The following is a 26,497-nucleotide window of genomic DNA, read 5'->3' as shown; positions in this document are numbered from 1 at the left end:
AGAAGATATGGAACAACTAATACTCTCATCTACTACTGGTGGGAATGGAAAATGGCACAATCCCTTTGGAAAAAAGTCCGACATAGAAAGTAAAGTTAAACATGCACTTATTCCAGATGTAAAAACGTCTGCCCACATAAACATTTACAAATGACTGTTCATGCTGACTTTATTTATAACAGTCCCAAACTGGGATTTAAAAAAATTGTTCACAGATATAAACAGGTGACTGGATTAAAAATTATATGAAACAAATAAAGAAATATAACTCATCAATAAAAAGATATGAATCCCAAATGTTATGCTAATGGAAAAAAGCCAGACATGAAGGGCACACAAAAGAACATAGTGCAGAATTTAAATTCTAGAAAATGCAAGCCAATCTACAGCAATGAAGAAAAGATCAATGATTGCTTCTGGGTGAGGAGACAAGATTAACTACAAAAAAGCACAAAGGGAGCTTTTTGGCATGATAGAAATGATCATGGTGGTGGTGGTATATGTATTTATCAAAACTCATGGAAATGTATAGTCAAATTAGGCACAATTTAATATATATAAATTACACCTTAACAAAACTGATTTAAAAAGAAACAGCCTGGGGTGGGGTGGATCTTGTGGCACAGCAGGTTAGGCTGCAGCTCAGGATGTCTGAATCCCATATTGGAGCACTTGGAATTGAGTCCCATCTCTGTTTCTGATCCAGGTTCCTACTAACATGCCTGGGAGGCAGCAGATAATGGCTCAAGTACTTGAGTTCCTGCCACCTACATAGAGGAGCCTGTAGAGGTCCTGGCTCCTAGTTTTGGCCTGGTCCAGCCCCAGCTGTTGTGGGCATCTGGGAAGGGAATCAGCAGATAGAAGATTTCTCTATCTTTCTTTCCATTCTCTCCCCCTCTGTCACTCTGTCTTTCAAAGAAATAAGTACGTTTACAAGTTTTATCTTAAAAAATAAGTAACGGTTTAAAAAATGTTTAATACATGTTAAATTTTAAAAGTTGAGTGTCAACTGATATAGGTATCACAAATAAGTATGGAAAAAAGAAAAGAAAGCCTCATGAAAGTAAAAGCAGTGTGTTAAGATAATAGAGTTAGTTGAGATTCCTCATCTTTAAAATTATTTTCATACACATACTTTTAAAAGGGAAAAATTAAGCAAACAACTGATTTAATTAAACTTGAAAAATTAACTCACAGTATATTTTCTTTTCAGTCACTTCTATGCTTGAAGAGCTCAGAACACTTACCAGTTATCACTAACAATTCCTTATTCCCTGAGAAATATTAGGATCCCTATTATAAGTCGGCAGCCAAAGGTACAAGCACTCATGTCGTGAATTCACAGAAATTCAGAGATCACTTCAGGTCTCCTGACTTTCAATTGAATACGGTCCCCATGCTGAGTTCTCAGGCCTAATGTATGATCTGAGCACTCAGCATTTAGAAGAGATTCCAAACACAGTTCTCTGCTATCCTCCTGGGAAGAGATCCTAAATCCCTAAATTGACTGGGATCTTGCTTATACAACCCACCACCATCTCTTTACCATTGGTTGTTCTTAGCAAGTGTTACAGTAAGGAAATATGAAAAGAGAACATCAGAAGCTATCCTGGGAAAGTGAGCTGTCTTCTCAGAGACATTACCCTGGAGGGCTTCATGCTGAAGTTCAATTTCATTTCAACTATAAGAATCGCTCATTGACATCCTAAAATGACATATCACTTTCTCTCTCTCCACATCCTCAATGCATTAATTTGTCCTTGAAATCAACAGCCAAGAAAGAAGTGATTCTGGCCAATCAAAGAAGATCTCCTGGAAGCAATGAGAATCCCATAGACATGGCTGTTTGGTAATTTCTGAAATTGTTTCCTTTGTAGATTCCTCCCTTGCTAATATGTAACCTATAAGAGGCTACTTCCTGGGTATTATTGCCTTAGAAAATCCATCTCCTGACTATACCTTAGACTCTCCAACTTATTCACTCTGGCAGGCCTCCCACTGTAGTTCTTTCATTTTGGATCCTCTTCCTTTGTCTTTGCTTGCCCCCTTGTGATTTGACACTACACTCTCTGGTTCCCCACCTTCACCAATGCTATCTGGTTCCTGCTTCCCAGTCTTACCTTATTCTTCTACCCATTCCTATCCTCCAGGGCTTGCCTATAAGGAAGCATTTTAACCTTCAGATTAGGGTTCTGGATTTTCTTTTTGATCTTTGTTCCCCAAGTGTCTGTGCTTGTAAATGTAGCTTCCATAGTAGCCAATTATCTTATAGCTAAGTGGGCTTTCTTCTTGGCAAACTGAAACATGTCCCAATTCCCCAAATATGGACCTTTGTTGTCACTCTCTGCTGCCCTCCAGCGGCTAACAGTAGCATGCAGTAATGAGAAACCAGTTCTAAGGCCTTGCTCTGCTGCCATTTCTTTGGCCTGTGAGTGTCCTTTGGTAGGATAAGAGGTAGAGCAAGGAGATAAGATTAATGTTTACAACCTAGCAGGCTTTAATTCAGTCAGCTCCAGATTAGTGTAGGAAGTACTGGGCAATCAAGATTTAGGTCAAACTCCCCATCTACAAGCACACCTTATAAAATTCATGGAAAGTAGAATTAAAAGATAAGTTTGGGGCAGGTGACTGATTTAGTGGTTAAGTCACCAGTTAGGACACCCAAATCCCATTTTGGAATGCTGGGTTCAATTTCTGCATCTGTGCCTGACTCCATTTTCTGGATCTGCTGACTCTGGGAGATGGCAGTAATGGTTCAAGTGGTTGGGTTCCTATTGCCCCAGTAGGAGTGCTGGATTGGGCTCCTGGCTTCTGGCTTTGGCCACATCTAGGGAGCACTGCAGACATTTAGGGAGAAAAAGAGAGGATGGGCTGGCTGGCTGGCTCTTTCTCTCTCCTTTTCTGTCTCTTCCTTTCAAAAAAAATAATTTTTTAAAAAAATTCAAAAAATTGATCCATGCAGTTTTTTTTCAAAATATGCATTCCCTCATAAGTCAAGACTGTGTTAATATGAGTTGACAATAACAATTGATAATGTTAACCTGGGAAGCCCACAGATCAAAGGCCAAACCCAATGTATCTCATGGGAAGATATGTCAAAAGGCTTGGCATCTTATCTCATGCTACCTGAATGGCTATCTAATGGAAGCCCTTCACCCACTGCTTGTTGTCATATGTCTGATATTTACATGGTTTAAGGGTCTTGACAGGGCCCACAGTACCCATAATACACAAACCAGCATTTCCAGATACACAAACTGTCTACAGGGAAGGGTCCTCAAAGGTCCCAGAAGCTACTTCTCTGTCAAGCATAACTGTGCAAAGAACCAAGTGTTTGGGGCCTACATTGCTAATAAGTGGGTGTGCTTGTTGTCTGAGGAAAATCAGAGAGCCTGGAAAAAGCACAGTGGAGTTCATCAGGCCTTCCAACTTCCCTGTGAGAACACTTTGTCTATTTGGAAAAAAAATCAGTAAGAAGTCTATCACAGTAGGCATCGTGACACAGCAGGTTAAGCTGCAGCTTGGGATGCCTACATCCCATACTGCCTTTGTTCAAATCCCATCTACTCTTCTTCCAATCCAGCTTCCAGCTAACGCACACCCTGGGAAGCTGCCAATAATGGCTCAAGTACTTGAGTCCTTGCCACCCACATGGGAGACCTGGATGGAGTTCTAGGTCCTGGCTTCAGTCTGGTCTAGTCCTGGCTGTTACAGGAATTTGGGGTGCGAAGCAGAGGGTAGAAAATCTCTCTCTCTCTCTTGTGCCCTTTCAAACATTTTTTTTAAATGACTAAAAGTAAAAAAAAAAAAAAAAAAAAAAAAGGTCTATCTTTTATAACCATGGGTTCAACATTGCTCCATCTGCTACTAATACTCCCCTCTCCGATTCCTATACTCCTGAAACAATTACAAGAGGAGTTTAAGAAATAAGACCTCTGAGGTGCTTAAATGATTTCAATAGTTGGAGCAAAATGATTAGAAAATGGCCTTCTGCGCATGCTACAACTTCATTTTGCCCATATATACCTGGGTCATTTCCTGGCACTTAAATGACATCTAAAATAATTTTCTACACCAAAGATTGAAACTCTGGATATTATTTCACAAGATTCTGATCTGCAAAAAATGCATTTTGTGTGAAACAGAAAAAGGCCCTGAGATGGAATTTCTGAGCTTGTCTCCTCCCAGTCAAGAAGCGAGTATGAGGCGAGACACAAATGTCATCAGTTCTACAGTAGACTTTCCTCCGATGAACCCCTAACATTCAGAAATTCAGAGAGTTTGATAATGCTATTGGCAACTTCTTACATGAATTTTCCCTGACAGCTGTTGTTACTAAATATCCCAAGCAAGGCTACAGCCACCCAATAGCTACACATATTACTCAGCCATGCCTATTTTTGCAAACACCAATCCTGTTTTAACTTATACAAGGGGGCTTCAAAAAGTTAACAAAAAAAATAGAATTAAAAGAAAGGATAAATTTTCTGTGAACTTTACAAAACCCTCTCACATAAAGTCAAAGGCCTAGCTCAGTGGAATCTGTTCTCAGAATGTTCCTGCTTATATTTTTCACAGAACCAGACCCAGTAAATGTCAGCTCTCCCCTATTTAGGAATAGAAATTATTTCCTATTAGAGCTTTTTCTGCTGTTGCGGGTGTCACCCTGAAGAGTATAGGTGTCTGTGAAAACAATTTGGGCAAAACAAGGTTACCAAAACAATCAGAAAACTGTGCATCCAAAAACCAAAGGCCCACATTTTGAAGTTAATCATCTTATTCATGCCAGGCTTCCAAGCCAGAGCTAAAAGTTCTTTTCTGACAACTTGTGCATCAGTGTACAGCAGATTTGGCCTTGCCCTGGGAATCTTGCCAGAAAACTCAGTAGCTGTCTCTAAAATGGAACGATCTAGCATCAATACAGAAAATCAAAATCTAGATAAAGGCAGATGGTTTGGAAGCCCTAGGGCTACTTGAAGAGAGACTATGGGAGAATTAGGATATTGAGAAGGCTTGCTTTGGGGCTAGCACTGTGGCATAGCAGGTAGTAGGTAAAGCCTCCATTTGTAGTGCCGACATCCCACATGGACGCCGGTTCATGTCCTGGCTACTCCTTTTCTGATCCAGCTCTCTGCTTATTGCTTGGGAAAGTAGCAGAAGATGGGCCAAGTGCTTGGGTCCCTGTTTCCACGTGGGAGACCCAGAGGAAGCTCCTGGCTCTTGGCTTCAGATCAGCTCAGCTCCGGTCTTTGCAGCCATTTAGGGAGTGAACCAGCAGATAAAAAACTTCTCTCTCTGTCTCTCCCTCCCTCTGTCTGTAACTTTGCCATTCAAATAAATAAATAAATAAATAAATATGTCTTTAAAAAAAAGGAAAGAAAAGGCCTGCTTTACAAGCATGGGCATCTATATAAGAATGTAAGCACTACAAAAGTTGGGATCATATTTTATTTGTTGCACTATACCCATTGCCTACAATAGTGCTCAACATAATGTTGAATGACTGAATTAATCAATGCTTCATGATTGGGAAAGTCTGCACCTATATCCAAGTGCTTGCTGTGCCTATGTCCAAACATGAAATACAGTCTACAGGAACTTCCGGTGGCTCTGAATCAGCAAAAAGACCCATTCAGGTGGTTTCATCCATTATGTCCTCTTCTAGCCACCAAATCTCTTTGGGAATTGCCTTCTGGATTTCACTTCTGATCTTCCCTCCCCACATATCCATGCTACTTTATTGGTGGTACATACCATCTTTTCCAAAATAATGTGCCTTATGGGTTAAACTGTTCCTTGCAGTCCCACCATCCGCAACAGTAATAGTAATGGCAAGTTCCAATTCTGTGAGTAACCAAGCTACTTTATTTCTCACTCCGGTTCTGGGGACTCCCAGGTTTACAGGCCATTGTTTATTCAAAATCATTCAGAACCTGAAGGTCAATACAATGCTTCTTTCAACTAAGCATGTGGAGAGTTCAAGGGTTCCCAAGTTGTCTCTATTTTCCTCTACCCAGAATATCTTTTTCATAAATTTTCCTCTAACACCTAATGTCACACTTTTTTCATCTCTATCAAGAATTCTTGGCAACTTCCAGTAAATACTTAGGAATAACTACAGACCACTTTCCCCAAAACAAGTTATATTCTAGCAGGTTCAGGACCAATATTAAGAAGTAATGTGGGAGGTGATTTCCTATTAGCTTAATGGTTGTGATGGAAAAGAGATCAATATCTCAGGCCTTTGGAGAAATGGACCTGCTTCACTCCTACCCTTGTCTCCTATAAAGTCTGCTAGTTAGGGGATAATTTAGACTGGTTAAAGTGAAAAAAAATCCCATGGACTATATATCATTTTGATATGTGGTATATCAAACAAAATCAGCTTTTGATATGAATGGGTTTTCTATTGGTATTAAAATACATGTGATTAATAAGCAAAGTTAAGATTTTCTGATATGAGTCAAGCAAAGGAGGATCAATATAACTGTTAGATTTGTGTAACTGGATTTCAAAACCAAAATCTTATTGAGTAGGATCAAAATAGGATGGGATCATTTAAAAAATCATCTATTATCTTTCACTTTATGTTTCTGTGTGGGAGCAAACTGTTGAAACCTTTACTTAATGTATACTAAACTGATCTTCTGTATATTAAGAGAATTGAAAATGAATCTTGATGTGAATGGAAGGGGAGAGGGAGTGGGAAAGGGGAGGGTTGCGGGTGGGAGGGACGGTATGGGGGGGAAGCCATTGTAATCCATAAGCCGTACTTTGGAAATTTATATTCATTAAATAAAAGTTAAAAAAAATAGGATGGGAAACAGGAGGGGGGACTTCTACATTGTTAATTAAGTTCTTGAGTCATTTTTGGATTCTAAGTGGTGTTGACTAAGTGAAAGTACTGGTTGTATTCTATTTCTCTAACAGGAATGGCAACAGAGCTTGTTCACCATCCCTCCAAATATATACAATTATTTCTCTCAGGCCTTATGGTTGTTTTTAAGTCAAGTTATGCATCTGCAATGGAAATGCACTCTGTTTACTTTAGAGTGTAGATTAGAAATTGGGGACTAACTGGCCTAGAGGGAATTAGTAACAGCTCAATCTATAAAAAGCACTAGATATCTTGGGATGGCTTACTGTGTGAGAGTTGTTGCCAACAGGCTCCATTCAGGAGATCTGATGCAATGTTACAACCTAGTTCATTCAGCTTTATAGAAACTTATGTATATCGGAAGTAAATAATGGTTGGGACCAAGGAACAGAAAATAAGATAATGTTACTGAGAAAAACAACACCTTGAAACCCTTTCTTGTTAGTCAATTATGCAAGGTGAACTGCCACAAATTAAACAAATACACAGATCATTATCTCAGCAAGTTAAGATGCCCTTATGATGAGTATGAATTACATACATGTAAGAGGCTTGAAGGTAGCCTGCAAAAAGAGAATTTGGTAAGGAAAGAGATAGCTAGGACATCAACAAGATGCCCATGTTGAAGCTGAACAACAGAAAAGAAGAATGAGAAGTTGGGAAATAGAAGTTTAAAGAGATCAACCTAATACTTAAAGGAGGAAAGAGAGTACACATCCCAGGTTAAACCAATATACACACATCCCTAAGTTTTCAAACAAAATGCTATTTTCCATGCTACACATACTTTATTTCCCCATAAATGCCTGGCTATCTTTCAGTTTAACTCTCCATTTTTTTCAATGAAATATTTCATAACTTCTCAGAACAAAAGAACGTCTAAACTTCATGGTCTATTTTAACACTTACAGATAGAATTTTCCTCCTGATATACACTGCTTATCTAAGTCTTATATTCCAACTCCATTTCTTGGGATAGTCTTGTGACTAGCTCTAGCCAATAAAATATGGCGGAAGTGATGATATGTTAGTTCCAAGCATTTACCTCAGGGAATTTGCACACTTCCTCCTGTTCCCTTGGAACCCTGCCAAGAAAAAGAAAAAAAAAAAAAAAAACACAAACCCTGCCTTGTGAAAAAGCCTATGTTAGACTGTTCATGGGTGAGAGTCCACATATCAGAGAAAAGACTCAGCCTAGCTAAGGCTACCTAGACCAGCCAGTCCCTGGCCAGTCTAGCAGCTGACCTCAAAGTCTAAGTGAGCCTAGCTGAATCTATCCTAAACTGCTAATCTGTAAAACTTTGAGTGTAATAAATGATTCTCACATTAAGCCAGAATGTTGTGGCATGATTTATTACGCAGTAAAAGCTGCTTAAATAATTGAAAGATACACAATGGCTTTATCCCTCTAATGTAATACTTATAGGAGTGTGTCCAATATTAGAACCAAGTATTTGATGAATACCCATTTGCTTCCAGAGAGAAGAGGTTGTATTAGTCATTTATGTATTCCTACAGCATGTCAGTTGTGTTTTGTCTATAGTAGGCACTCAGAGTTTGGCAAAATAACCTGATATGAAAATCAAATTCTAGTGTACAGTAGCATTAATGTAGTTAATATTTAACCACAGGAGAAAAAATAAATCACAATTCTGTTAAAGAAACAAATAACTATTAAGAATCTACTATTTGCCCTGCATTGCAGCTGTCTATCACCAATCATTAATGGCCAACTGTTATTAGCACATGGAGTATACACATCACCTTTCAAGATAGTTAATTAGTTGAGCCCTTGTCCTTCTCAAGATTTAGCAAATTCAGCTTTTGGTAGCAATATAAGCATCTATTTGATATTTATGTGTGAACTTGTAATGCAATCCTACTTTAATGAAGTTACAAATATAGAAAATATAAAATGTTAATGAAGATTTTAACTCTCACTGTCTGATTCACATTATTATTAATAGCAGTTGTTATAAACCAAGCAAACTGACAAATGAGATCCATATGTAAAATGCACTTTAACTCTAAGTGCTATACAAATGTAAAATATCATGAAAGCCTGTATATTAGAAATGTCATTCACTCCTTTCCTTAATAAGGAAGACAGACTAGACAAGACAGGTAAAAAAAGGATGAATAATTTTGCTATCCACATCTAATCTGCTTCCGAATGGAATTAGATAGCTTTTAAGTGACACTCTGTTATTAGAGTCCATACAGAGATGATTTCATCACATATTACATGTTTTGAATATTTTTTAAGTTGTCATTCAATTGAGGCTGTCTGAAAAACTCTCTAAAGCAAGAGAACATGAAAGCATGCTCAGAATGAATATACTCATACACTGTGAGGCAATTTTACTCAATGACAGTGAAAGAATATCCACGTTTCACTGTACTGGGGGCAGATCTCTTTATGCATGAGTGTGTGTACCCTACAATTTGCTTTAACTTTAGCTTCTTCCTTTAACTTCTGCCATTCCTGTTTAATATTTTTCTCTTTGACTTATAAAAGGTATAATGATTAGATCAGTCAGTAAGCTAGATAACTTAATTAGGACCTAAACAGGGCATTCAAGGATGACTAAATCCATGTTATGAATTAATGTGTCTGAAAGAAAAATGAGAGTAAAATCTCCATTTCTGGTCCATATAAGGATTCGATAACAATGATACATGTGGATAAGGCTCAATTACTAGTAAATAAGAAGCTCAATAAATCATGACTAGAAAGCCCACTCTTCCCAATTAGGGATGTATTAATAAAAACAGAGTCAAGGGCTCACTGTTAAGTGAGACCGATTTCATCCAACTTGAGAAACATTTTTCTGACAATCAGCTTGTCCTAAGGTAGAACTTGCTGCTTCAGGGGCAGTGAGTTCTTCTCAAGAAGAGTATTCAAGCCTAGTGTGGGTGCTGCACAAGGGTTTAAGTACCAAGCAGAAGCTTGTACTACAGGTCTTTTAAGATTAGTCTCATGTCCCCAAATTCGCCAATTCTATTTTAGGATTCTAAAGAGTACATGCAAAAGGACACTTAATCATGCCTCATTTGATGTCAAGATATCCCCTCTGGAAACACACTCTTAGGTTTTCTATTTATAGTCTGAACATCTTTAAAGTTTAGAAATCTTCTTTCTAAAAGATGCCCCCTTTAAATAAGTTCTGAAAATAACTAAGATGAACTGCAAAGAGATAAATATTTTCAGCACAGAATGTAGAACGATCATTTTTCTCACCATGATTCAATCTGCATGAGGCTTGCTAATAATCAACTGTAGCCCAAGAGCTAAGGAAGTTTTTAAAAATGATCTCGGTTAGGTAAATCATCCCTTTAGGCTGCTTTAATAGAGACGGATATAAGTAGAAACTAGACGGAAGATTCGATGTGAGGAGTTATTCTCTTTCATTATCAGTAAAAATTTTGGAGTTTTGGTTTCTACTGCTAAAACACAAAAAAACTTTGGGAACAGAAATGTAATAAGAAAAACGGGCACTTAAGTGTAAATGACAGTGCTCACGGAGAGCTCACAAGTACTTGAGCATTATTCCCCGGCTCAGGCTCAGATCCACCTCATGTTGGCTGTGCTTCCTAACTTACTCCCTTAGTTAACATTTTCTGTGAATGCTGGTTGTTTTCCATAGGGGCCAAAACCACAAACTAGAGAGAATGACCACACTTCCTTTTCATGAATAGTGAGAATGGAAAAATTTTCTCTTCCATGTGTTTCTCCAGTGAAATTCTATTTCTGCTTTCCAAGAACAATCAACCAGCTTGGGAATTTCTAAGAAACGGTGGGGGTTGGGTGGGGGTTGGGTGGGGACCCTCCCCACTAGATACAACCCCAGAAAACCTAAAGCAAAATCCCAATCTTTCAATCTCACATCTGTCAAAGGGTTAAAACTTGGACGTGCTAGTGGAGTTGCAGAATCCACAGGTGGAAAGTCTTACGTGTGGGAAGAGATACTCAGTTCCATTTGTGACCATGCTGGGAAAGTCTTTATGTGAAGAGAACCCCTACCCCGGCCCCCAAATATTAAGTTGACACACGTTTCTGGGAGATGGCCTGAATCCTCAAACTTTGGCGGGTCTGGAGACACACAATTTTCTGTTTTCTGCTTAACAGAGCTTTCCAGAATTGTCATCAGATGACAGATTACACCGCCCATCCACAAGGATTCAGGGGTAGCTCGGGCCATCCATTATGGGTTAAAAGCTGTTGCAGCATGAATCGAGTCACAGTGGTAAGGAGACTACCGATACAAGGGGTCCTATAGCTTTAAGAAATACCCTGGGCATCTACAAGTTTTCAGAATGCAAACTATGTCAGCTCTGAAAACAAGAGGCACTGCATCATTATGGCAGCAGAAACAAAGCCAGCCCCCTTTTTAAAACAGACAAAAAAAAAGATTGTTTTAATAGGAGAGCAACATCAGTCATTGATTCTTACTTCATTCACACTTTCTATCCAACGCCATCCATCTTCAGAGTGAAGAGATGACAGAGCCCAGTTAACTCTCTCCCTCTTCGGGCCCCCGCCCATCCGTTTCCACTATATCCAAACCACCAAGGCCTACCAACCTACCCATTTCAATCTGTGAGAACTGTCCTACGAATGACTCGTCTCATCTAGTGGGCTTGCCAATGCTCAGGTATGCCGAAATACCATCTGTCACCACATCACTTTAATAGGTTGCCCATCAGTTCAGTATGACTGGTCGGGGCCTGTGCCAATCATCTTCAAAAACAACCACTTAGTCGCTAAAGGCTGACCACATTCTCCAAAGGAAGGGATTGGAAGACTTAAGGCAGCAGGGAAAACCCAACAAACCAAAGCAACAATCCAGAATGTAAAATCTTTCATTTTTTTCTTAAATGCTGCCGGCTACATTATCTGCAAACAAAAGTTCTCCAAGCAGTCAGTCTCTGCATCACTGCACCTGCTTAGCATTGGTTTGCTGGGTTATCTTTTTGCTGTGTCTGCAGAAGCCAACCACAACACAATGGGTCACATCACTTGAGGGTCACTTGAGTCCCTCTTCTCTCTGGGTCCCTCCTCCCACCCCCTGCCTTCCCTTCCACCCACAAAACCTTTAACTCCACCATAGCTAAGGATCCCAGATAGCTAAATAAAAGAGGTGGCCTCAAACACAGGGAAAACCCCTTAGGTCTCCAGTGTGAATCGCCAATGCCAATCCCCTCCCCTCCCCTTTTCCTTAAGACCTGATGGTCTTCAGTCACACATCTTAAAAGAAAAACAAAAAACAAAAACACAAAGACTTACTTGTCTCAAGTCGATGAAGGCCAACTGCAGCGTGTCCTCCTGGAACCCAGGCACCGGGCCGGATCTGGCAAACTCTGTGGGAAAGAAAAGAGGATAAAAAGCGCCTTTAACTAACCATGGACAGGGAGATTGGCAGACGGATGACAGGGAAGACAAGAGAGGCTGGGGGAGAGGAGGACCAAGCTTCTAAGGAGTCATGTCTCTCTCCCTTCAGCTTCTTTGTTTGCCCTTCAAAATTCGTGTCATCAAAACACCATTAATTCCAGCATCCTGACAGCAAGGAAACTGTACTAATTCGACCTGAAATTTATTCCCATGAGCCGCGCTGGGCTTCAGAGTATTTGTTTTGTGAACAGACAAACAACTTGCAAAGGAGGAGGGAATGGGGGAAAGAAAAAAGTTTTTCCTCTCAACACAATAAAATCTTCAGCTGTGAAACTCTTTTCAGTTCCGAAAGCTATTTATATTTTAGATCGCTGAAGGAATTTTCTAATTTCACGCTTGTCACCTCAGTCCCTGAGCATTTATCAAAAAATATTCCCTGCCACATCATTAATTATTCCTTCACTGATTATTTGTATTATCTCATGAATGCCTTATTGCGCGCGCGCGCACACACACACACACACACACACACCCAGCAGCAGAGGCTGCGCCAATCCGTTGTGTGGCTTTTGAGCAAAGGAGTCTTTGCAGATATGAAAAGGCCCATCTGAAAATATCTTCCGCAAAACTTGGGCGACATTTGCACGAGTTTGTCCTCCCTGTGTATTCTTTGACTTTTATTTTCATTCTCCTCTCAAAAACTCTTCCTTCCTCCTTCTCTTGCCTCTACCCCAAGTTAGTCTTAGGTCAAAGCGACCACATGAATACTACTTGCAATTTACAATAGCACCTTGGGTACATGCACAGTTTATGACTCTGGCTTCTGTGTTGTTAAGAAGAAGATAACTGCACAAGGCTGTAGGGACAAATACTATTAACAGTTAAGAATGTCAGGTTTTATTGTCCCTGAGCCCTGCTTATTATGAAATCAAAAGGTCTTAAACCCCCCTACCCCAAAATACACATGCATGCACACATACACACACAGAGCAAATTCAAAACTGAGATGGTTATTATGTTTTTAATTCTCTCTGTGAGGCTGGTATGAAGCCAGTGTGATGGACACTTAATATCAATCAACTATTTACCTCAAAACCAACTCAAGTGTTTGTTCACAGCAAATACCAAAGGCAATCTTCTCCTTTTAATTACATTTTTCTTCAGGATCTCATTTAAGAAACTATAGAGAGTTGGTATCTTTGTATTCTTTTGAAATTACATAAAATCCATCAAGACACTTGTCTTTATATTTGAAAAATTACTTCTAAACTGGATAAATTCAAATGATCATTTGTGAACAGGGATAGGAAATTCTGTTCCTTAAAATTATTTTCTGTTTGGGGGCTTCTTCAACATAACAACTTTTCCTAAAATCCTTGTCTTGTTTTAAAAAATAATGTTAACAATTTAGGTCACAGGTATTATGGCAACATTATGTCAAACGAAATTTAAAGCAGTTTATTAAATTAATTAAAATACAGCACAAATGTTTTTATAATTGTATACAAAATACTGCCATTGTAGATATTTCAAATAAAAATGACTCATGAATGAACTAAAATAAACTATTTTTGCATGATTAGCAGTACAAAACCTATTTGTTTTGAGAAGAAAATTCAGATAGTATTTATAAATTCATTCTATCATAATAAAACATTAATAATTAATCATGTAATAAAACATTAAGAGCAAAATTCTAAAACTACAATTATAGATGAAGGCTATGTTAATAGAAAGCTTGACATAATCCACCATTTATATCAACAACAGCCATTATCATTGATAGTTTCAAATACAGTAACTGTTTAAATTAGCTGTATACATTTTCCCACACTGTTTCCACTGAAAAGAGTTCTTTGAACCACAAGCACTATTTTTGATAGTCTCAATTGTTACATGATCAGCTTAAATAAGCTTCCTAGGCTTGATAGTTTCTTCCAAGGTTGATCAATTATCAGTATTGATCTTATCAAATCGAGGCTGCATCATTTGAAGTCCCATCAACAAGAACTCTGCTTGAGTCAAAATGCATATCAAGAAGTTCTACTGACCTATTTATGTTCAACTCAATGGAATTGCCCTGTGAAACACAGTGTGCCTAGGAGCTGGCTACACATTCTTGACTCTCCTTACTGGGCATGCTCCCTCACGCTAAATAGATGCAGCTGATGAAACCACTCAGGAATCTGGATGTGATGCATATTTGGTTCTCAGAGTCACTTTATAGGCTTCATTTTTATGACATACTGAATCCTCCAGGTTCCCAAAGGATATGGTGGCCTTTTAAAAATTGATTTCCCCTTTTAAAAATCAAGGAATCAAAGCAAGACAATTGCCTCAGTCATGACAAAGTGAAAAGATTAATTTTCATGTATAGTTTATGGAAATGTCTAATTATTTTACATCTAACAGTATTTGCATTTTTTTTCTCACAGCTTTTTGTGTGCAATTCTTGTCTTATGGTAGAGATAGCAAATTCCTTAGGGAAAAAGGCCACAACACAAAACTAACAAGTATTTAAAATAGTAAATACTCAATACACATTGTGTTTTAATAAAATAAATTATACAAATAGCAACCTTGATGAAGCACATATACCCCTCACAGCCAATAAAAATTTCTGGATTGCAACAGGTAAGACGTCCTTAACCTGAGTACCAATAAACAGGCTTTATGAAAATTCAGGAGCTCCTTAAAAATCACATGTATAGGATATTAAGAAGCTGGGCTTTGGGATAATAAAAATCAGAAGTTGAACCCCAACTTTCCACTTATTAGCTGGATGGACTTACACAAATTATTTACTGTCTTTCAGCTTCAATACCTTTATCTCAAAATGAGGGTAATAGCAGAGCTTTCCTTACAGTGCTACTATGAGAATTAAAACAAACTGGCCAAATTGGCTGGGTGCCTGGTGTATCATAATTGATTGTCATTATAATTAGTTTTTTCATGTGAATATGCATTTCTATGCAAAGGTCCATAGCTTTCACTTTATTCTCAGAGGACTGGTGGTCCAAGAAAGGTTAAGAAACACTTCAATATCCAGCACAAAACATTTGGAGAAATTCAGCTACCATTCCGTGATGAGTGAGTATGTTAGCATAGCGAAATTCATTTATAGACAAATATTTAATTGTTTCATTAAGAAGAAGTGGATGTGACTAATTACTGGGTTGTTTGCCACAGCACATTTTCCTTTGCAATATTTTTAAAAAATTCAACAAATGCAAAAAACAGATCTGTAACTTTGAGGCTTGATATACACAGAGAACATGATTTTTCTCTCAGAATCAATTTTTAAAAATATATAAAAATGTTAATAGCATAAGCATAGATGAGTATTTTAAAAAGAAAATGAAAATGAGAATTTGTAGATAGTCTGATTTTAACTATAAAAATATAATATGCATAGAAGGCATGATAATAAGCACTCACTTCATAATGCTAACCAAGGCTGCAACTGAGAGGAAGTTGATGAGAGGATTTTTTTTTAACTTTATAAACTTTTAGAATGAATATGGATGATTTTATAATCTGAGAAAAAAAACAGAAGAACAAACATGTATAGGTCCATCCACACATGCACACATTATGTAGTGGTATTGATGTACTAGCACTTTCTCTAACGACAAGAGATAAAATTTGTTCAAGATTTAGCTTTAGAGGCAACTGAGATTAGTCTGCACATCCAAATTCCCAGATACCGCTTGACAGACAGGAGGAAAGCTACACATGGTGGTGGGAGGGGGCTCTCTTTCTGCTGTCATAAGCTGATACAAACACAAACTGATTATATGTATACATAAAGAAGCCTCTCTTCTGAGTAATCAGTGAAAAGCTTCCTTCTTTTGACATCACATAAAAGGGTAAAGACAATTGTGGCTAAGTGGAAACAATAGATACATGGGGCACAAAAGACAAGTCCTTGTCTTTCTCTGGACTTGTCCCCTGGATCCCAGAATCTGTGGTAGGTTTTCAGTCTCTCTGACCTGTGCCAGTGCACAAGTTTTCAAAGTCTGGAATCCTTCAACGTAGCGTATCAGCCAGGAAATCAAGGTGCTTCCTTCACATAACAGGAAATGCAACCTTACCTGTGACCAACTTCTGGCTGGGGACTGAGTCACAGTTCCAGTGAGGTTAGTGAGGTGGCTTCCTCGTGGGAAAGTTGTTCAAGGCAGGGTAGCCCCTGACCAGCAACAACTCTCTCCTGAATGTCTGGCTCTCACTTTTCCCTTGTCCAATCATAGCTGGGGCTCACAGAATCTAAACTGGTATCAGGACCTGACTTCAAGATCCAATTTGCAAATAAACAACTGCCGACCCGTTAAGGTTATTAAAGAATACATTTTCAGTTTTAAAAATTTAAAGGAGGTGTGTGACATTATAGGAAAGAAAGCCCACAGTCAGTAAAGGTACAAGAGGAAAAACAAAAATCACGTAAAAGTTCTGCTTGTCACACATCCAACAGCCCTCATATTCTCATACAGACAGAAATCTACAATATTTTTAAAATCAATGTTAATTTTTCAAAAATACCCTGAACATTTATATTTTAAATAATATTTACATTATGATGAACTGAAATTACCATAAGGTTAAAGGGGGGAAGTGCATAACTACCCTAATTTCTTTTTTTTTTAATTTTTTTTAACTACCTTAATTTCAAAATGCTTTCTAGATTTCTTGAAAGCTAGTCTTAAAATTAAGAAACTCTGTTACTTAGAAGGGGAAGAAAAATTTTTAACTTTAATTATCTGGTACATTAACACCTGACTGAGGGGTAATAAATGCACCAAAGAACACAGAATACCAAATTATAATAAAGTGGCCAATTCAGAGTTAGAAGGGGCTTTGAGACATCACAATGAATGCATTAGGCTGTAATCTGTATACCTACATAGGACATTTGAGAGTGTATCAAATCAGGTTTTGAAAAACACTACGACATGGATGCCTCTGAATCCTTGCAAAAGGAAGACAAGCAACAAGGTAAAGTGTATTTCAGAAAAGCAAAAGTATACAATGTCTGGCAAATAGATGAAACAGCAATAGTGGGAGAAAAACAAAATGGGTTCAAATAAGAGGAAAATGAAAAGGCAATCTACAACACAGATCCAAGAGGTCCCTTGATAACATCAGAGTATTATTGTTCCCAGTGAACTTGCAGTCCAGACAACTGACAAGATAGCATCATTGGCTCTTGGTGAATGGATTAGGCATTTGGTTTTGGTCAAAATACCAGATAAGGAAGAAAACTCAGTACTCGTGAGCCAAAAGTATACTGGGTACTTGTTTGTATCTTAAGATCATGTCAGGTCACATGTGTTTTTTGTGGGATTGAAAAAAATAAGAGCTGTTGTTGCTGTATTAACATAATGGTTTCCTGGTATCTGGCTCCCTGGAGCAAGAGAAAGGGGTGCACTAGACTACGAAGTGTGGCTCTGGGGAAGCCAAGCTTTCTTGCATCACTTCACAGCGACTCTACTAAGCTAATTATGGAGAGAAGTTGATGGACCCCACAGGGAATCCATTCCAGGCCCTTCTGGTCAGAGAAAGGTCGGCCAGAACCTAAGGAAGTAAGAACCAAGAACAAAGTGAAGGAGATAGAAAAAGAAGAAGAGGGGGTGGGTGAGGAAAGCTCCTCGGGATTCAACTGACTTAAGTAAATGTGCATGTAAGAACATGTGATCCTAAAAAATAGCTATCCTTAATTAACTAGGTGTGATTCTGTGATATAAATTCTCCTGTGTTTTTAAAAATTTACTTTAAAATTACTTTTGTATTAACATATATAGAACAGATTTCCTGAATTTCAAAGATATAATTCCAAGATTACAACAATACTTTCCTCCCTCCTTTCCTTTCTGTCCTTTTTTTCTTTTAATTTTTGCAATAGCATACTTTGAATTTACTTCATAATCACAGGCTAAACGCTCCTCTAAACAAAGAGCTCTACAAGTAAAAAGCCAATTCTGCAGGAGAATACACAGTGTTATGAGCAATAATCAAATAACAAGATATCAATTTCATTCAAATACATTCTTTTTTTTTGTATTCTATATAGTAGTTACAATAAATCAGAGAAATTTATTTGGATTTTTTTTGGATCTGGTTTTTTTCGTTAATTATAATGGTCTCCAAGTTGCATCTATTTTGTTGGCAAAAATATTTGCAAACTATACATCTGATAAAGAATTAATACCCAGATATATAAAGAGCTCAAGAAACTCAACAGCAACAAAACAAACAATCCAGTCAATAAATGGGAAGGGGCTGTCATTGTGGCATAACTCATTAAGCCACTTCCTGCAATGTCAGCATCCCATATTGGTGCCAGTTCAAGTCTTGGCTGGTCCACTTCCAAACCAGCTCCTTGCTAATATGCCTGGGAAAGCAGAGGAGGGTGGCACAAGTGCTTGGGCCCCTGTATCCAACATGGGAGACCCACATGAAACTCTTGGCTCCTGGCTTCAATAGCCAGCCTCAGCCCTGGCCTTTGTGGCCATTTAGGGAGTGAACTAGCAGATAGAAGAATCTCTCTCTGTCTCTCTCTCTCTCTGTCTCTCTCTCTCTCTCTTTCAGTCTGCCTTTTAAATAAATAAATTTAAAAAAAAAAATGGGCAAAGGACATGAACAGGCATTTTTCAAAGGATGAAACATAAATGGCCAACAGACACATGAAAAAATGCTCAGGATCACTAGCCATAAGGGAAATGCAAGTAAAAACCACAGTGAAACTTCACTTCACCCAATTTGAACGGCTATCATCTAAAAACCACAAAATAACAAATGCTGGCCAGGATGTGGAGAAAAAGGTAACACAGTGCTCTGCTGGTGGGAATGTAGGTTAGTATAATCATTATGAAAGATAATCTGGAGGTTCCTCCAAAATCTGAAAATGGATCTGCCATATGACCCAGCCATCCTACTCCTGGGAATATACTCAAATGAAATGAAATCTCATATGAAAGAGTTATGTGTACCCCCATTTTTATAGCAGCTCAATTTACATTATGTAAAATAAGGAATCAACCCAGAAATCCATCAACTGATGACTAGATAAAGAAAATGTGTTTTATATACATGATGGAACATTCCGTGCTTTTTCATATTCAAAATATTTACTCACTAGATTTCCCACTTCAAGAAGGCCAGGAGGCTAAAAAACAATGTGTTCCTCATTAAAAGCAATGTACCATACTCAAAAATTTGTAAGTAGGTAGATCTTTTTAATTTATTTATTTTATTTATTTATTTTTTGACAGGCAGAGTGGATAGTGAGAGAGAGAGAGAGACAGAGAGAAAGGTCTTCCTTTTGCCGTTGGTTCACCCTCCAATGGCCGCCGTGGCCGGCGCACTGCGGCCGGCGCACCGTGCTGATCCGAAGGCAGGAGCCAGGTGCTTCTCCTGGTCTCCCATGGGGTGCAGGGCCCAAGGACTTGGGCCATCCTCCACTGCACTCCTGGGCCACAGCAGAGAGCTGGCCTGGAAGAGGGGCAACCGGGACAGAATCTGGCGCCCCGACCGGGACTAGAACCCGGTGTGCCAGCGCCACAAGGTGGAGGATTGAGCCACGGCGCCGGCCAGTAGGTAGATCTTATGTACACGTTATTACAAAAAAAAATAGATGAATAAAGAAAAAGAAAAATAATACATAAGCTATTGACTTATCAACAATATCTACAAAACATATGTATGATAAAGAACAAAACACTTGGGGCCGGTACTATGGCATAGCAGGTTAACCTGCTGCCTGCAGCGCTGGTTAGAGTCCCGGCTGCTCTCCTTCCAATCCAGCTCCATGCTAATACACCTGGGAAAGCAGCAGAGGATGGCCGAAGTGCCTGGGCCCCTGCACCCACATGGCAGACCCAGATGAATCTCCTGGCTCCTTGCTTGTATCTGGTCCATCCCTGGCTATTGCAGCCATTTGGGGAGTGAACTAGCAGATGGAAGACTTCTCTCTATCTCTGGCTCTCCCTCTCCGAAACTCTGACTTTCAAATAAATAAATATATTTTTTAAAAAAAGCAGTTTTATGAGGCTGGCCTATACTAATAAATAACTACATTAAGAAAAAAAATCCTAAACAAAAAATTGACTTTATATCTCAAGGGATTAGAAAAAACAAATTAAGTGAAAAATGAGAAGGAAGGAAATAATAAAGAGTAGAGCAGACATAAATGAAACATAGATCACAAAAACACTAGAAAAGATCAACAAAACTTAAATTTAAAAGATTTTTATTTATATAGGGGGAATGAATTTCATATATACAGGTTTAAGAGCATAATAATACTTCCTATTACCCCATCTTCCTTCTTTCCTTCACTTCTACCTCTGTTATTCTTTTCTGATTTTTCTTTTAATTTTTACAATGCCATACTTTCAATTTACTTTATTATTTTCAATAACCCCAATAAACATGGATACAAAAATCTTCAACAAATTATGAGAAAACCAAATTCAACAGCACACAAAAAAAGCAGCATACACTATGATCAAAGTTAATTTCTGAGATGCAAGGATAATTCAAAATACACAAATCAAAAGACTGTGATAAACTAAATTAAAGGAATAGTAAAATGGTGAATAAAAAGGAATAAAAAGGATACGATCATCCCAATAGATGCAGAAAGACAATTTGACAAAATTCCACATAGCTTTATGATAATGAAACTCTATACAGTTTTATGATAAAATTATTTATAGAATGAATGTTTTTTTTAAAGATTTATTTATTTGAAAGTCAGGGTTACACAGAGAGAAGGAGGGGCAGAGAGAGAGTGAGGTCTTCCATCCGCTGGTTCACTCCCTAATTGGTCGCAACAGGTAAAGCTGCGCCAATGTCAAAGAGCTTTTGCCTTAGGTTTTTCTCTAGTAGTTTCACAATTTCCTGTCCTAGGTTTGAGCCTTTAATCTATATTACTTTAGTTTTGCAAAATATTTATTTATTTATTTATTTATTAATTACTTATTTGAAAGGAAGAGGGAGGGAGAGACAGAGACAGATCTTCCATTCACTGATTCACTCCCCAAATGGCCGGGGCTACTCTAGGCTGTTGATGAAGTACAGTATTATACAACATAGCACTGAGGGTGCTATTAGAAGTAGGCCTTACTTTTATTGTCCTTTTCTCAAAGGTACTCAAAAAATTAAAAATAGAGCTACCACATGATTCAGCAATCCCACTTCTGGATATCCACCCAAAAGAAATTGATATCTTTGAGAGATATCTGCACTCTCATTCCACTACAGTTTTATTCACAATAGCCAACACACAGAAATAACCTAAATGTCCATTAATGGATGAACTGGTTTTTAAAATATGGTATAGCATATACAATAGAATCGTATTCAGCTTGAATCAGGTGCTTGTGGGTACCAGTGTGACACTGGGGGAAGCCTGGAGTCTGGGACTTTGGGGTCAACCTGGTACTGGACTCTGCAGCAAAATTGGGTGCACATTTCTCTCTCCTTCCTGTAAATATTAGTGATTTATGCAATGTGCTGTCCATGCTTGGAAGAAGGGTAACATGGCTATGAGAAACTGTCCTATCTGCCTTCTTTAATATTTTTCTTCCACCTGTGATACTCACAGGTACTTACAATTTTTAACTTTTCAAGAAGTCTAATTTGTTAAGTTTTTCTTTTGTTCCATGTACCTTTGGTATCCTATCCAAGGAATCATTGATTAACCCAATATTCTTAAGCTTTTGACTTTTGTTTTTGTCTAAGAGTTTTCCAGGTTTTAATCTATTTTCTATAAATTTTGTATTTCATGATAAGACAGTATCCTGTTTTCCCAGAACCATTTGTTGGAAAAACAACAACAACAAAAAAAAACGAAACCTGTCCTTTCTCTATTGACTATTTACTCTTGTAAAAAAGTATCTTTTATTTTTGGGCTATATTCTATTCCATGGTTGTACATGTCTGTCTGTATTCTAGTACTAAACTGTTTTAATTACTGTAGGTTTTGTAGTAGCTTCAAAATCAGGAAATGTAAATCCTGCTTTGTTGTTGTTTTTTAAGATTTTTTTAGGTCTATTTAGGGCCCCTGAGATTTCATTTGAATTATAGAAAGTGCCTTTCTCTTTCTAAAAAAAAAAAAAAAAAAACCAAAACAAAACCTGTGGGAATTTAACAGTGATTGCATTCAATCTGTAGATCACTTTGGGTAGTGTTCACATCTTCAAATATTTTTATTTTTTTTCCTTAAAGTATATTAATATTTTATTATAATATATAGAAGATACACAAATAATAACAATTAGATTGAACACATGTAGAAAATAAATTACTTTCAATAAATTTACAAATACCTAATACAAACCTTCACACCTTCAATTTATTCATTGAACAAATATCTGTGAAGTCCTTACTACTCTGAATCCAGTACAGTTTTGATGATAGGACACGGAAGTGAGTAGAATGTAGTCCCTATTTTCAATGAGTTCACAGCCAAATATGATGACATTACACCAATGATTTTGCCACAAATTAGAAAGAGAAATAATGAGGTTTAATATAGAATGCTCTTTATAATTTGTCTATTTGAAAAGTAGAGTGATAGAAACAGAGAGAGATCTTCCATGCACTGGTTCACTCCCTAATATAGCCACAACATCTGGGGCTAGGCCAGGCTGAAGTCAGGAGCCAGGAACTCCTTCTGGGTATTCAAAGGCAGGGACCCAATGAGCCATAACTGGTTGTCTTCCCAAGAAGCTAGATGAGAATCAGAGTAGCACTCCAATATGGTATGCAGACATCCAAAGCCTGCCTCCACCTCCTAACAGTATTAAGTCTGGGGTGACCATTTGACCTCACAGTTAAGATGTCAGTTAAGATACCTGTGCTCTTATCAGAGTAGCAGGGCTCAATACTTGTCTCTGATTCCAGGCTCCAGTTTTCCACCAATGCAGATCTTGAGAGGTAAGGTGATGGTTGAAGTAACTGGGTTCTTGCCACCTATATGGAAGACTTGGATTAAGTTCCTGGCTCCGAGCTTTGGCCAGACCCAGTTCTTTTTTTCTTTCTCTCTCCTTATTGCTCAAAAAAATATGTCTTCCAATTCATAAATGTGTGTCTTTTTCTTTTAGCAGTGCTTTATAGTCCTCTTTGGTTAATTTTCAATTATTTTATTTTTCTTGAAGCTATTATAAATAGAATTACTTTTATAATTTTTTCTTCAGGTTATTCACTGTTAGTAATACAAAAGTAAATAATTTGTGCAGGTAAGTTTTATATTTGGCTACTTTGCTGAATTCATTAGTTGCAACATTGTTTTGTGGAATTCTTAGCTTTCTATATAGAAGATTAAAATGTCAGTGAACAGAGACATTACATTAATATATTTTCACATTGTAATATTCTTGAATTCCAGGAATAAAGCCCACTTGATTGTGTTAAATAAGCCTTTTTATAATACACTGTTGAATTTGACTTGCTAGTAGTTTGTTGTGGACTTTTGTATCAATACTCATAAAGTTGACTATTCCACAGTTTTATTGTTTTAGCTTTGGTTATCAATGCAATATTGGCCTCACATAATTAGTTGGAAGTGTTGTCTCTTTAATTTTTGGTAAAAATTTGAGAAAGACTAATAGTCATCCATATTTCAATATCTGGTAGAATTCACCAGTCAAAGCACGAGGTATAGGACTTTTCTTTGTTGAGAGACTTGATTCTGACTCAATCTCACCAGTTATAAAACTAACCAGATTCTTAATTTCTAGTGACTCAGTCTTGGAAAGATCCATGTTTCCAGGAATTTGTCCATTTTATCTAGGTTCTCAAATTTGTTGAGATGTGACTATTCACAGAAATATCTCATAATTCTTTATAATTTGGTAGAATCAGTAATGTCCTATTTTTATATTTTTGTGATATGAAATCTTTTCCTTACTTCATCTAGCTGAAAGTTTGCCAAAAATGATTTTTTTTTTCAAATAATCAACTTTTGGCTTCACTGATTTTCTCTATCATATTCCTTTTCTTTATTTTGTTAGCTGTGTGCTTTATTATTTTCTTCCTTCTGCCAGCTTTGTGTCTGGTGTTTTTTCTTTTACCAGTTAAGTTATATAGTAAAGTTGCTGATTTGAGATCTTCCTTGTTTTATAATAGAAGAATTTATGGGTACATATTTCCCCCTTGATATTGCTTTCTCTGTGTCCAATAAGTTTTGCTATTTTTATTTTCATGTCTAAGTATTTTCGAATTTTCTCTTGTGGTTTTTTGTTTGATTATCAGTTGCTTAAGAGTTTGTTGTTTAACTTTTACAAATTTGTGAATTTTACTTCTGTGACTGATTTTCAACTTTATCCTGTTGTCAGAGAACATACCCTGCATGATATTTGCTTTCTGAAATTTACTAAGACTTATCTTTTAGTCCAGTATATAGTCTATAATAGAAAATGTCCCAGACTGGCGCCATGGCTCACTTGGTTAATCCTCCACCTGTGGTGCCAGCATCTCATGCAGTCACTGGATTCTAGTCCCAGTTGCTCCTCTTCCATTCCAGCTCTCTGCTATGGCCCAGGAAGGCACTGGAGGATGGCCCAAGTGCTTGGGCTCCTGCACCCGCATGGGAGACCAGGAGGAGGCACCTGGCTCCTGGCTTCAGATCAGCATAGCTCCGGCATAGTTCTGGCCGTAGCAGCCATTTGGGGAGTGAACCAACGGAAGGAAGACTTTTCTCTCTGTCTCTCTGTCTCTCTGTCTCTCTGTCTCTCTCTCTCTCTCTCTCACTGTCCAACTCTATCTGTCTGTCAAATAAAAAAAAAGAAAAAAAAAGAAAATGCCCCACGTAGCCTCAAAAAGAATAGGTATGTTGTTGTTGGCAGAGTGTTTAATATACATGTTACATCTACTTGGGTTATTGAGTTAAATCCTCTATTCCCTTACTTATGTTCTGTTTGGATGTTCTATCAATACTTGATAGGGCATTATAGTCTCCAATTATTACTGCAGAACTTCTCATTTCTTCCCTCAATTCTGTCAGTTTTTGCTATACATATTTTGTTGGTCTATAGTTCATTATACAGATGTTAAAAATTGTTATATCTTCTTGCTCCCTAGATTTTTTGTTAGTATATAAAATCCTTCTCAGTCTCTTATAATGCTTTATGATTTAATTATATTTTGTCTGGTATTAGTATAGTCACTCCCTTCTCTCTTTTGACTATTTGTGTGAGTAGTTTTTTCTACCTTTTCACTTTCAATTCATCTGCATCTTTGGATTTCAAGTAATTTGCTTATAGACAGGGTGGCGCCATGGCTCAATAGGCTAATCCTCCGCCTGCGGAGCCAGCACCCCGGGTTCTAGTTCCGGTCGGGGCACTGGATTCTGTCCTAATTGCCCCTCTTCCAGGCCAGCTCTCTGCTATGGCCCGGAGTGCAGTGGAGGATGGCCCAAGTGCTTGGGCCCTGCACCCACATGGGAGACCAGGAGAAGCACCTGGCTCCTGCCTTCGGATCAGCGTGGTGTGCCGGCCACAGAGCACTGGCCGTGGAGGCCATTGGAGGGTGAACCAACGGCAAAAGGAAGACCTTTCTCTCTGTCTCTCTTTCTCTCACTGTCCACTCTGCCTGTCAAAAAAAAAAAAAAAAAAAAAAAGAAAAGAAAAGAAAAGAAAGAAAGAAATAGACAGTATATTGCTGGATCATTTTTAAAAATACATGTCAATCTCTGTTTTTAATTTGAGTTTAATTCATGTATATTTAAAGTAATTCATGATTAAGGAGAGACTTCTGTTATTTTGCTATTTGTTTTCTATGTGCTTTATAACATTTTTGTTTGTATTTTATTTTTTTTTTATTTGACAGAGTTACAGACAGTGAGAGAGAGAGACAGAGAGAAAGGTCTTCCTTCCATTGGTTCACCCCCCACAAATGGCCGCTACGGCCGGAGCTATGCTGGAGCTATGCCAATCCAAAGCCAGGAGCCAGGTGCCTCCTCCTGGTCTCCCATGCGGGTGCAGGAGCCCAAGTACTTGGGCCATCCTCCAGTGCCTTCCTGGGCCACAGCAGAGACTGGACTGGAAGAGGAGCAACCGGAACTAGAACCTGGTGCCGCAGGTGGAGGATTACCAAGTGAGCCATGGCGCCAGCCCCTTTATGCCTCATAACATTTTTGTCCCTCATTTTCTGCATTACTGTCTTGTATTTAGTTGATTTCAATGAAGCATTTAAGTTCCTTCCTCATTTTATTGTGCATATTCTAT

The 26,497-nt window shown here is 38.0% G+C and overlaps 1 protein-coding gene across 2 annotated transcripts in view; it reads right to left on the bottom strand.

Annotated features, from left to right (window-relative positions):
* The window catches only part of EXOC6B (exocyst complex component 6B), a 683,510-nt gene that overhangs the window by 151,262 nt on the left and 505,751 nt on the right, over positions 1 to 26,497 (bottom strand). For both annotated transcript variants that reach the window (XM_002709766.6, XM_089327552.1), the window contains exon 20: positions 12,165 to 12,238. In XM_002709766.6, coding sequence (XP_002709812.1) covers positions 12,165 to 12,238 — 74 coding nt within the window. The remainder of the gene's footprint in view (positions 1 to 12,164; positions 12,239 to 26,497) is intronic.

This window comes from Oryctolagus cuniculus, chromosome 2, assembly GCF_051225735.1.
Source record: "Oryctolagus cuniculus isolate XC-2025 breed Fujian yellow rabbit chromosome 2, ASM5122573v1, whole genome shotgun sequence".
NCBI classification, from domain to species: domain Eukaryota; kingdom Metazoa; phylum Chordata; class Mammalia; order Lagomorpha; family Leporidae; genus Oryctolagus; species Oryctolagus cuniculus.
The sequence above is the reverse complement of the archived record's forward strand: the minus strand, read 5'-3'. Positions and strand labels throughout refer to the sequence as shown.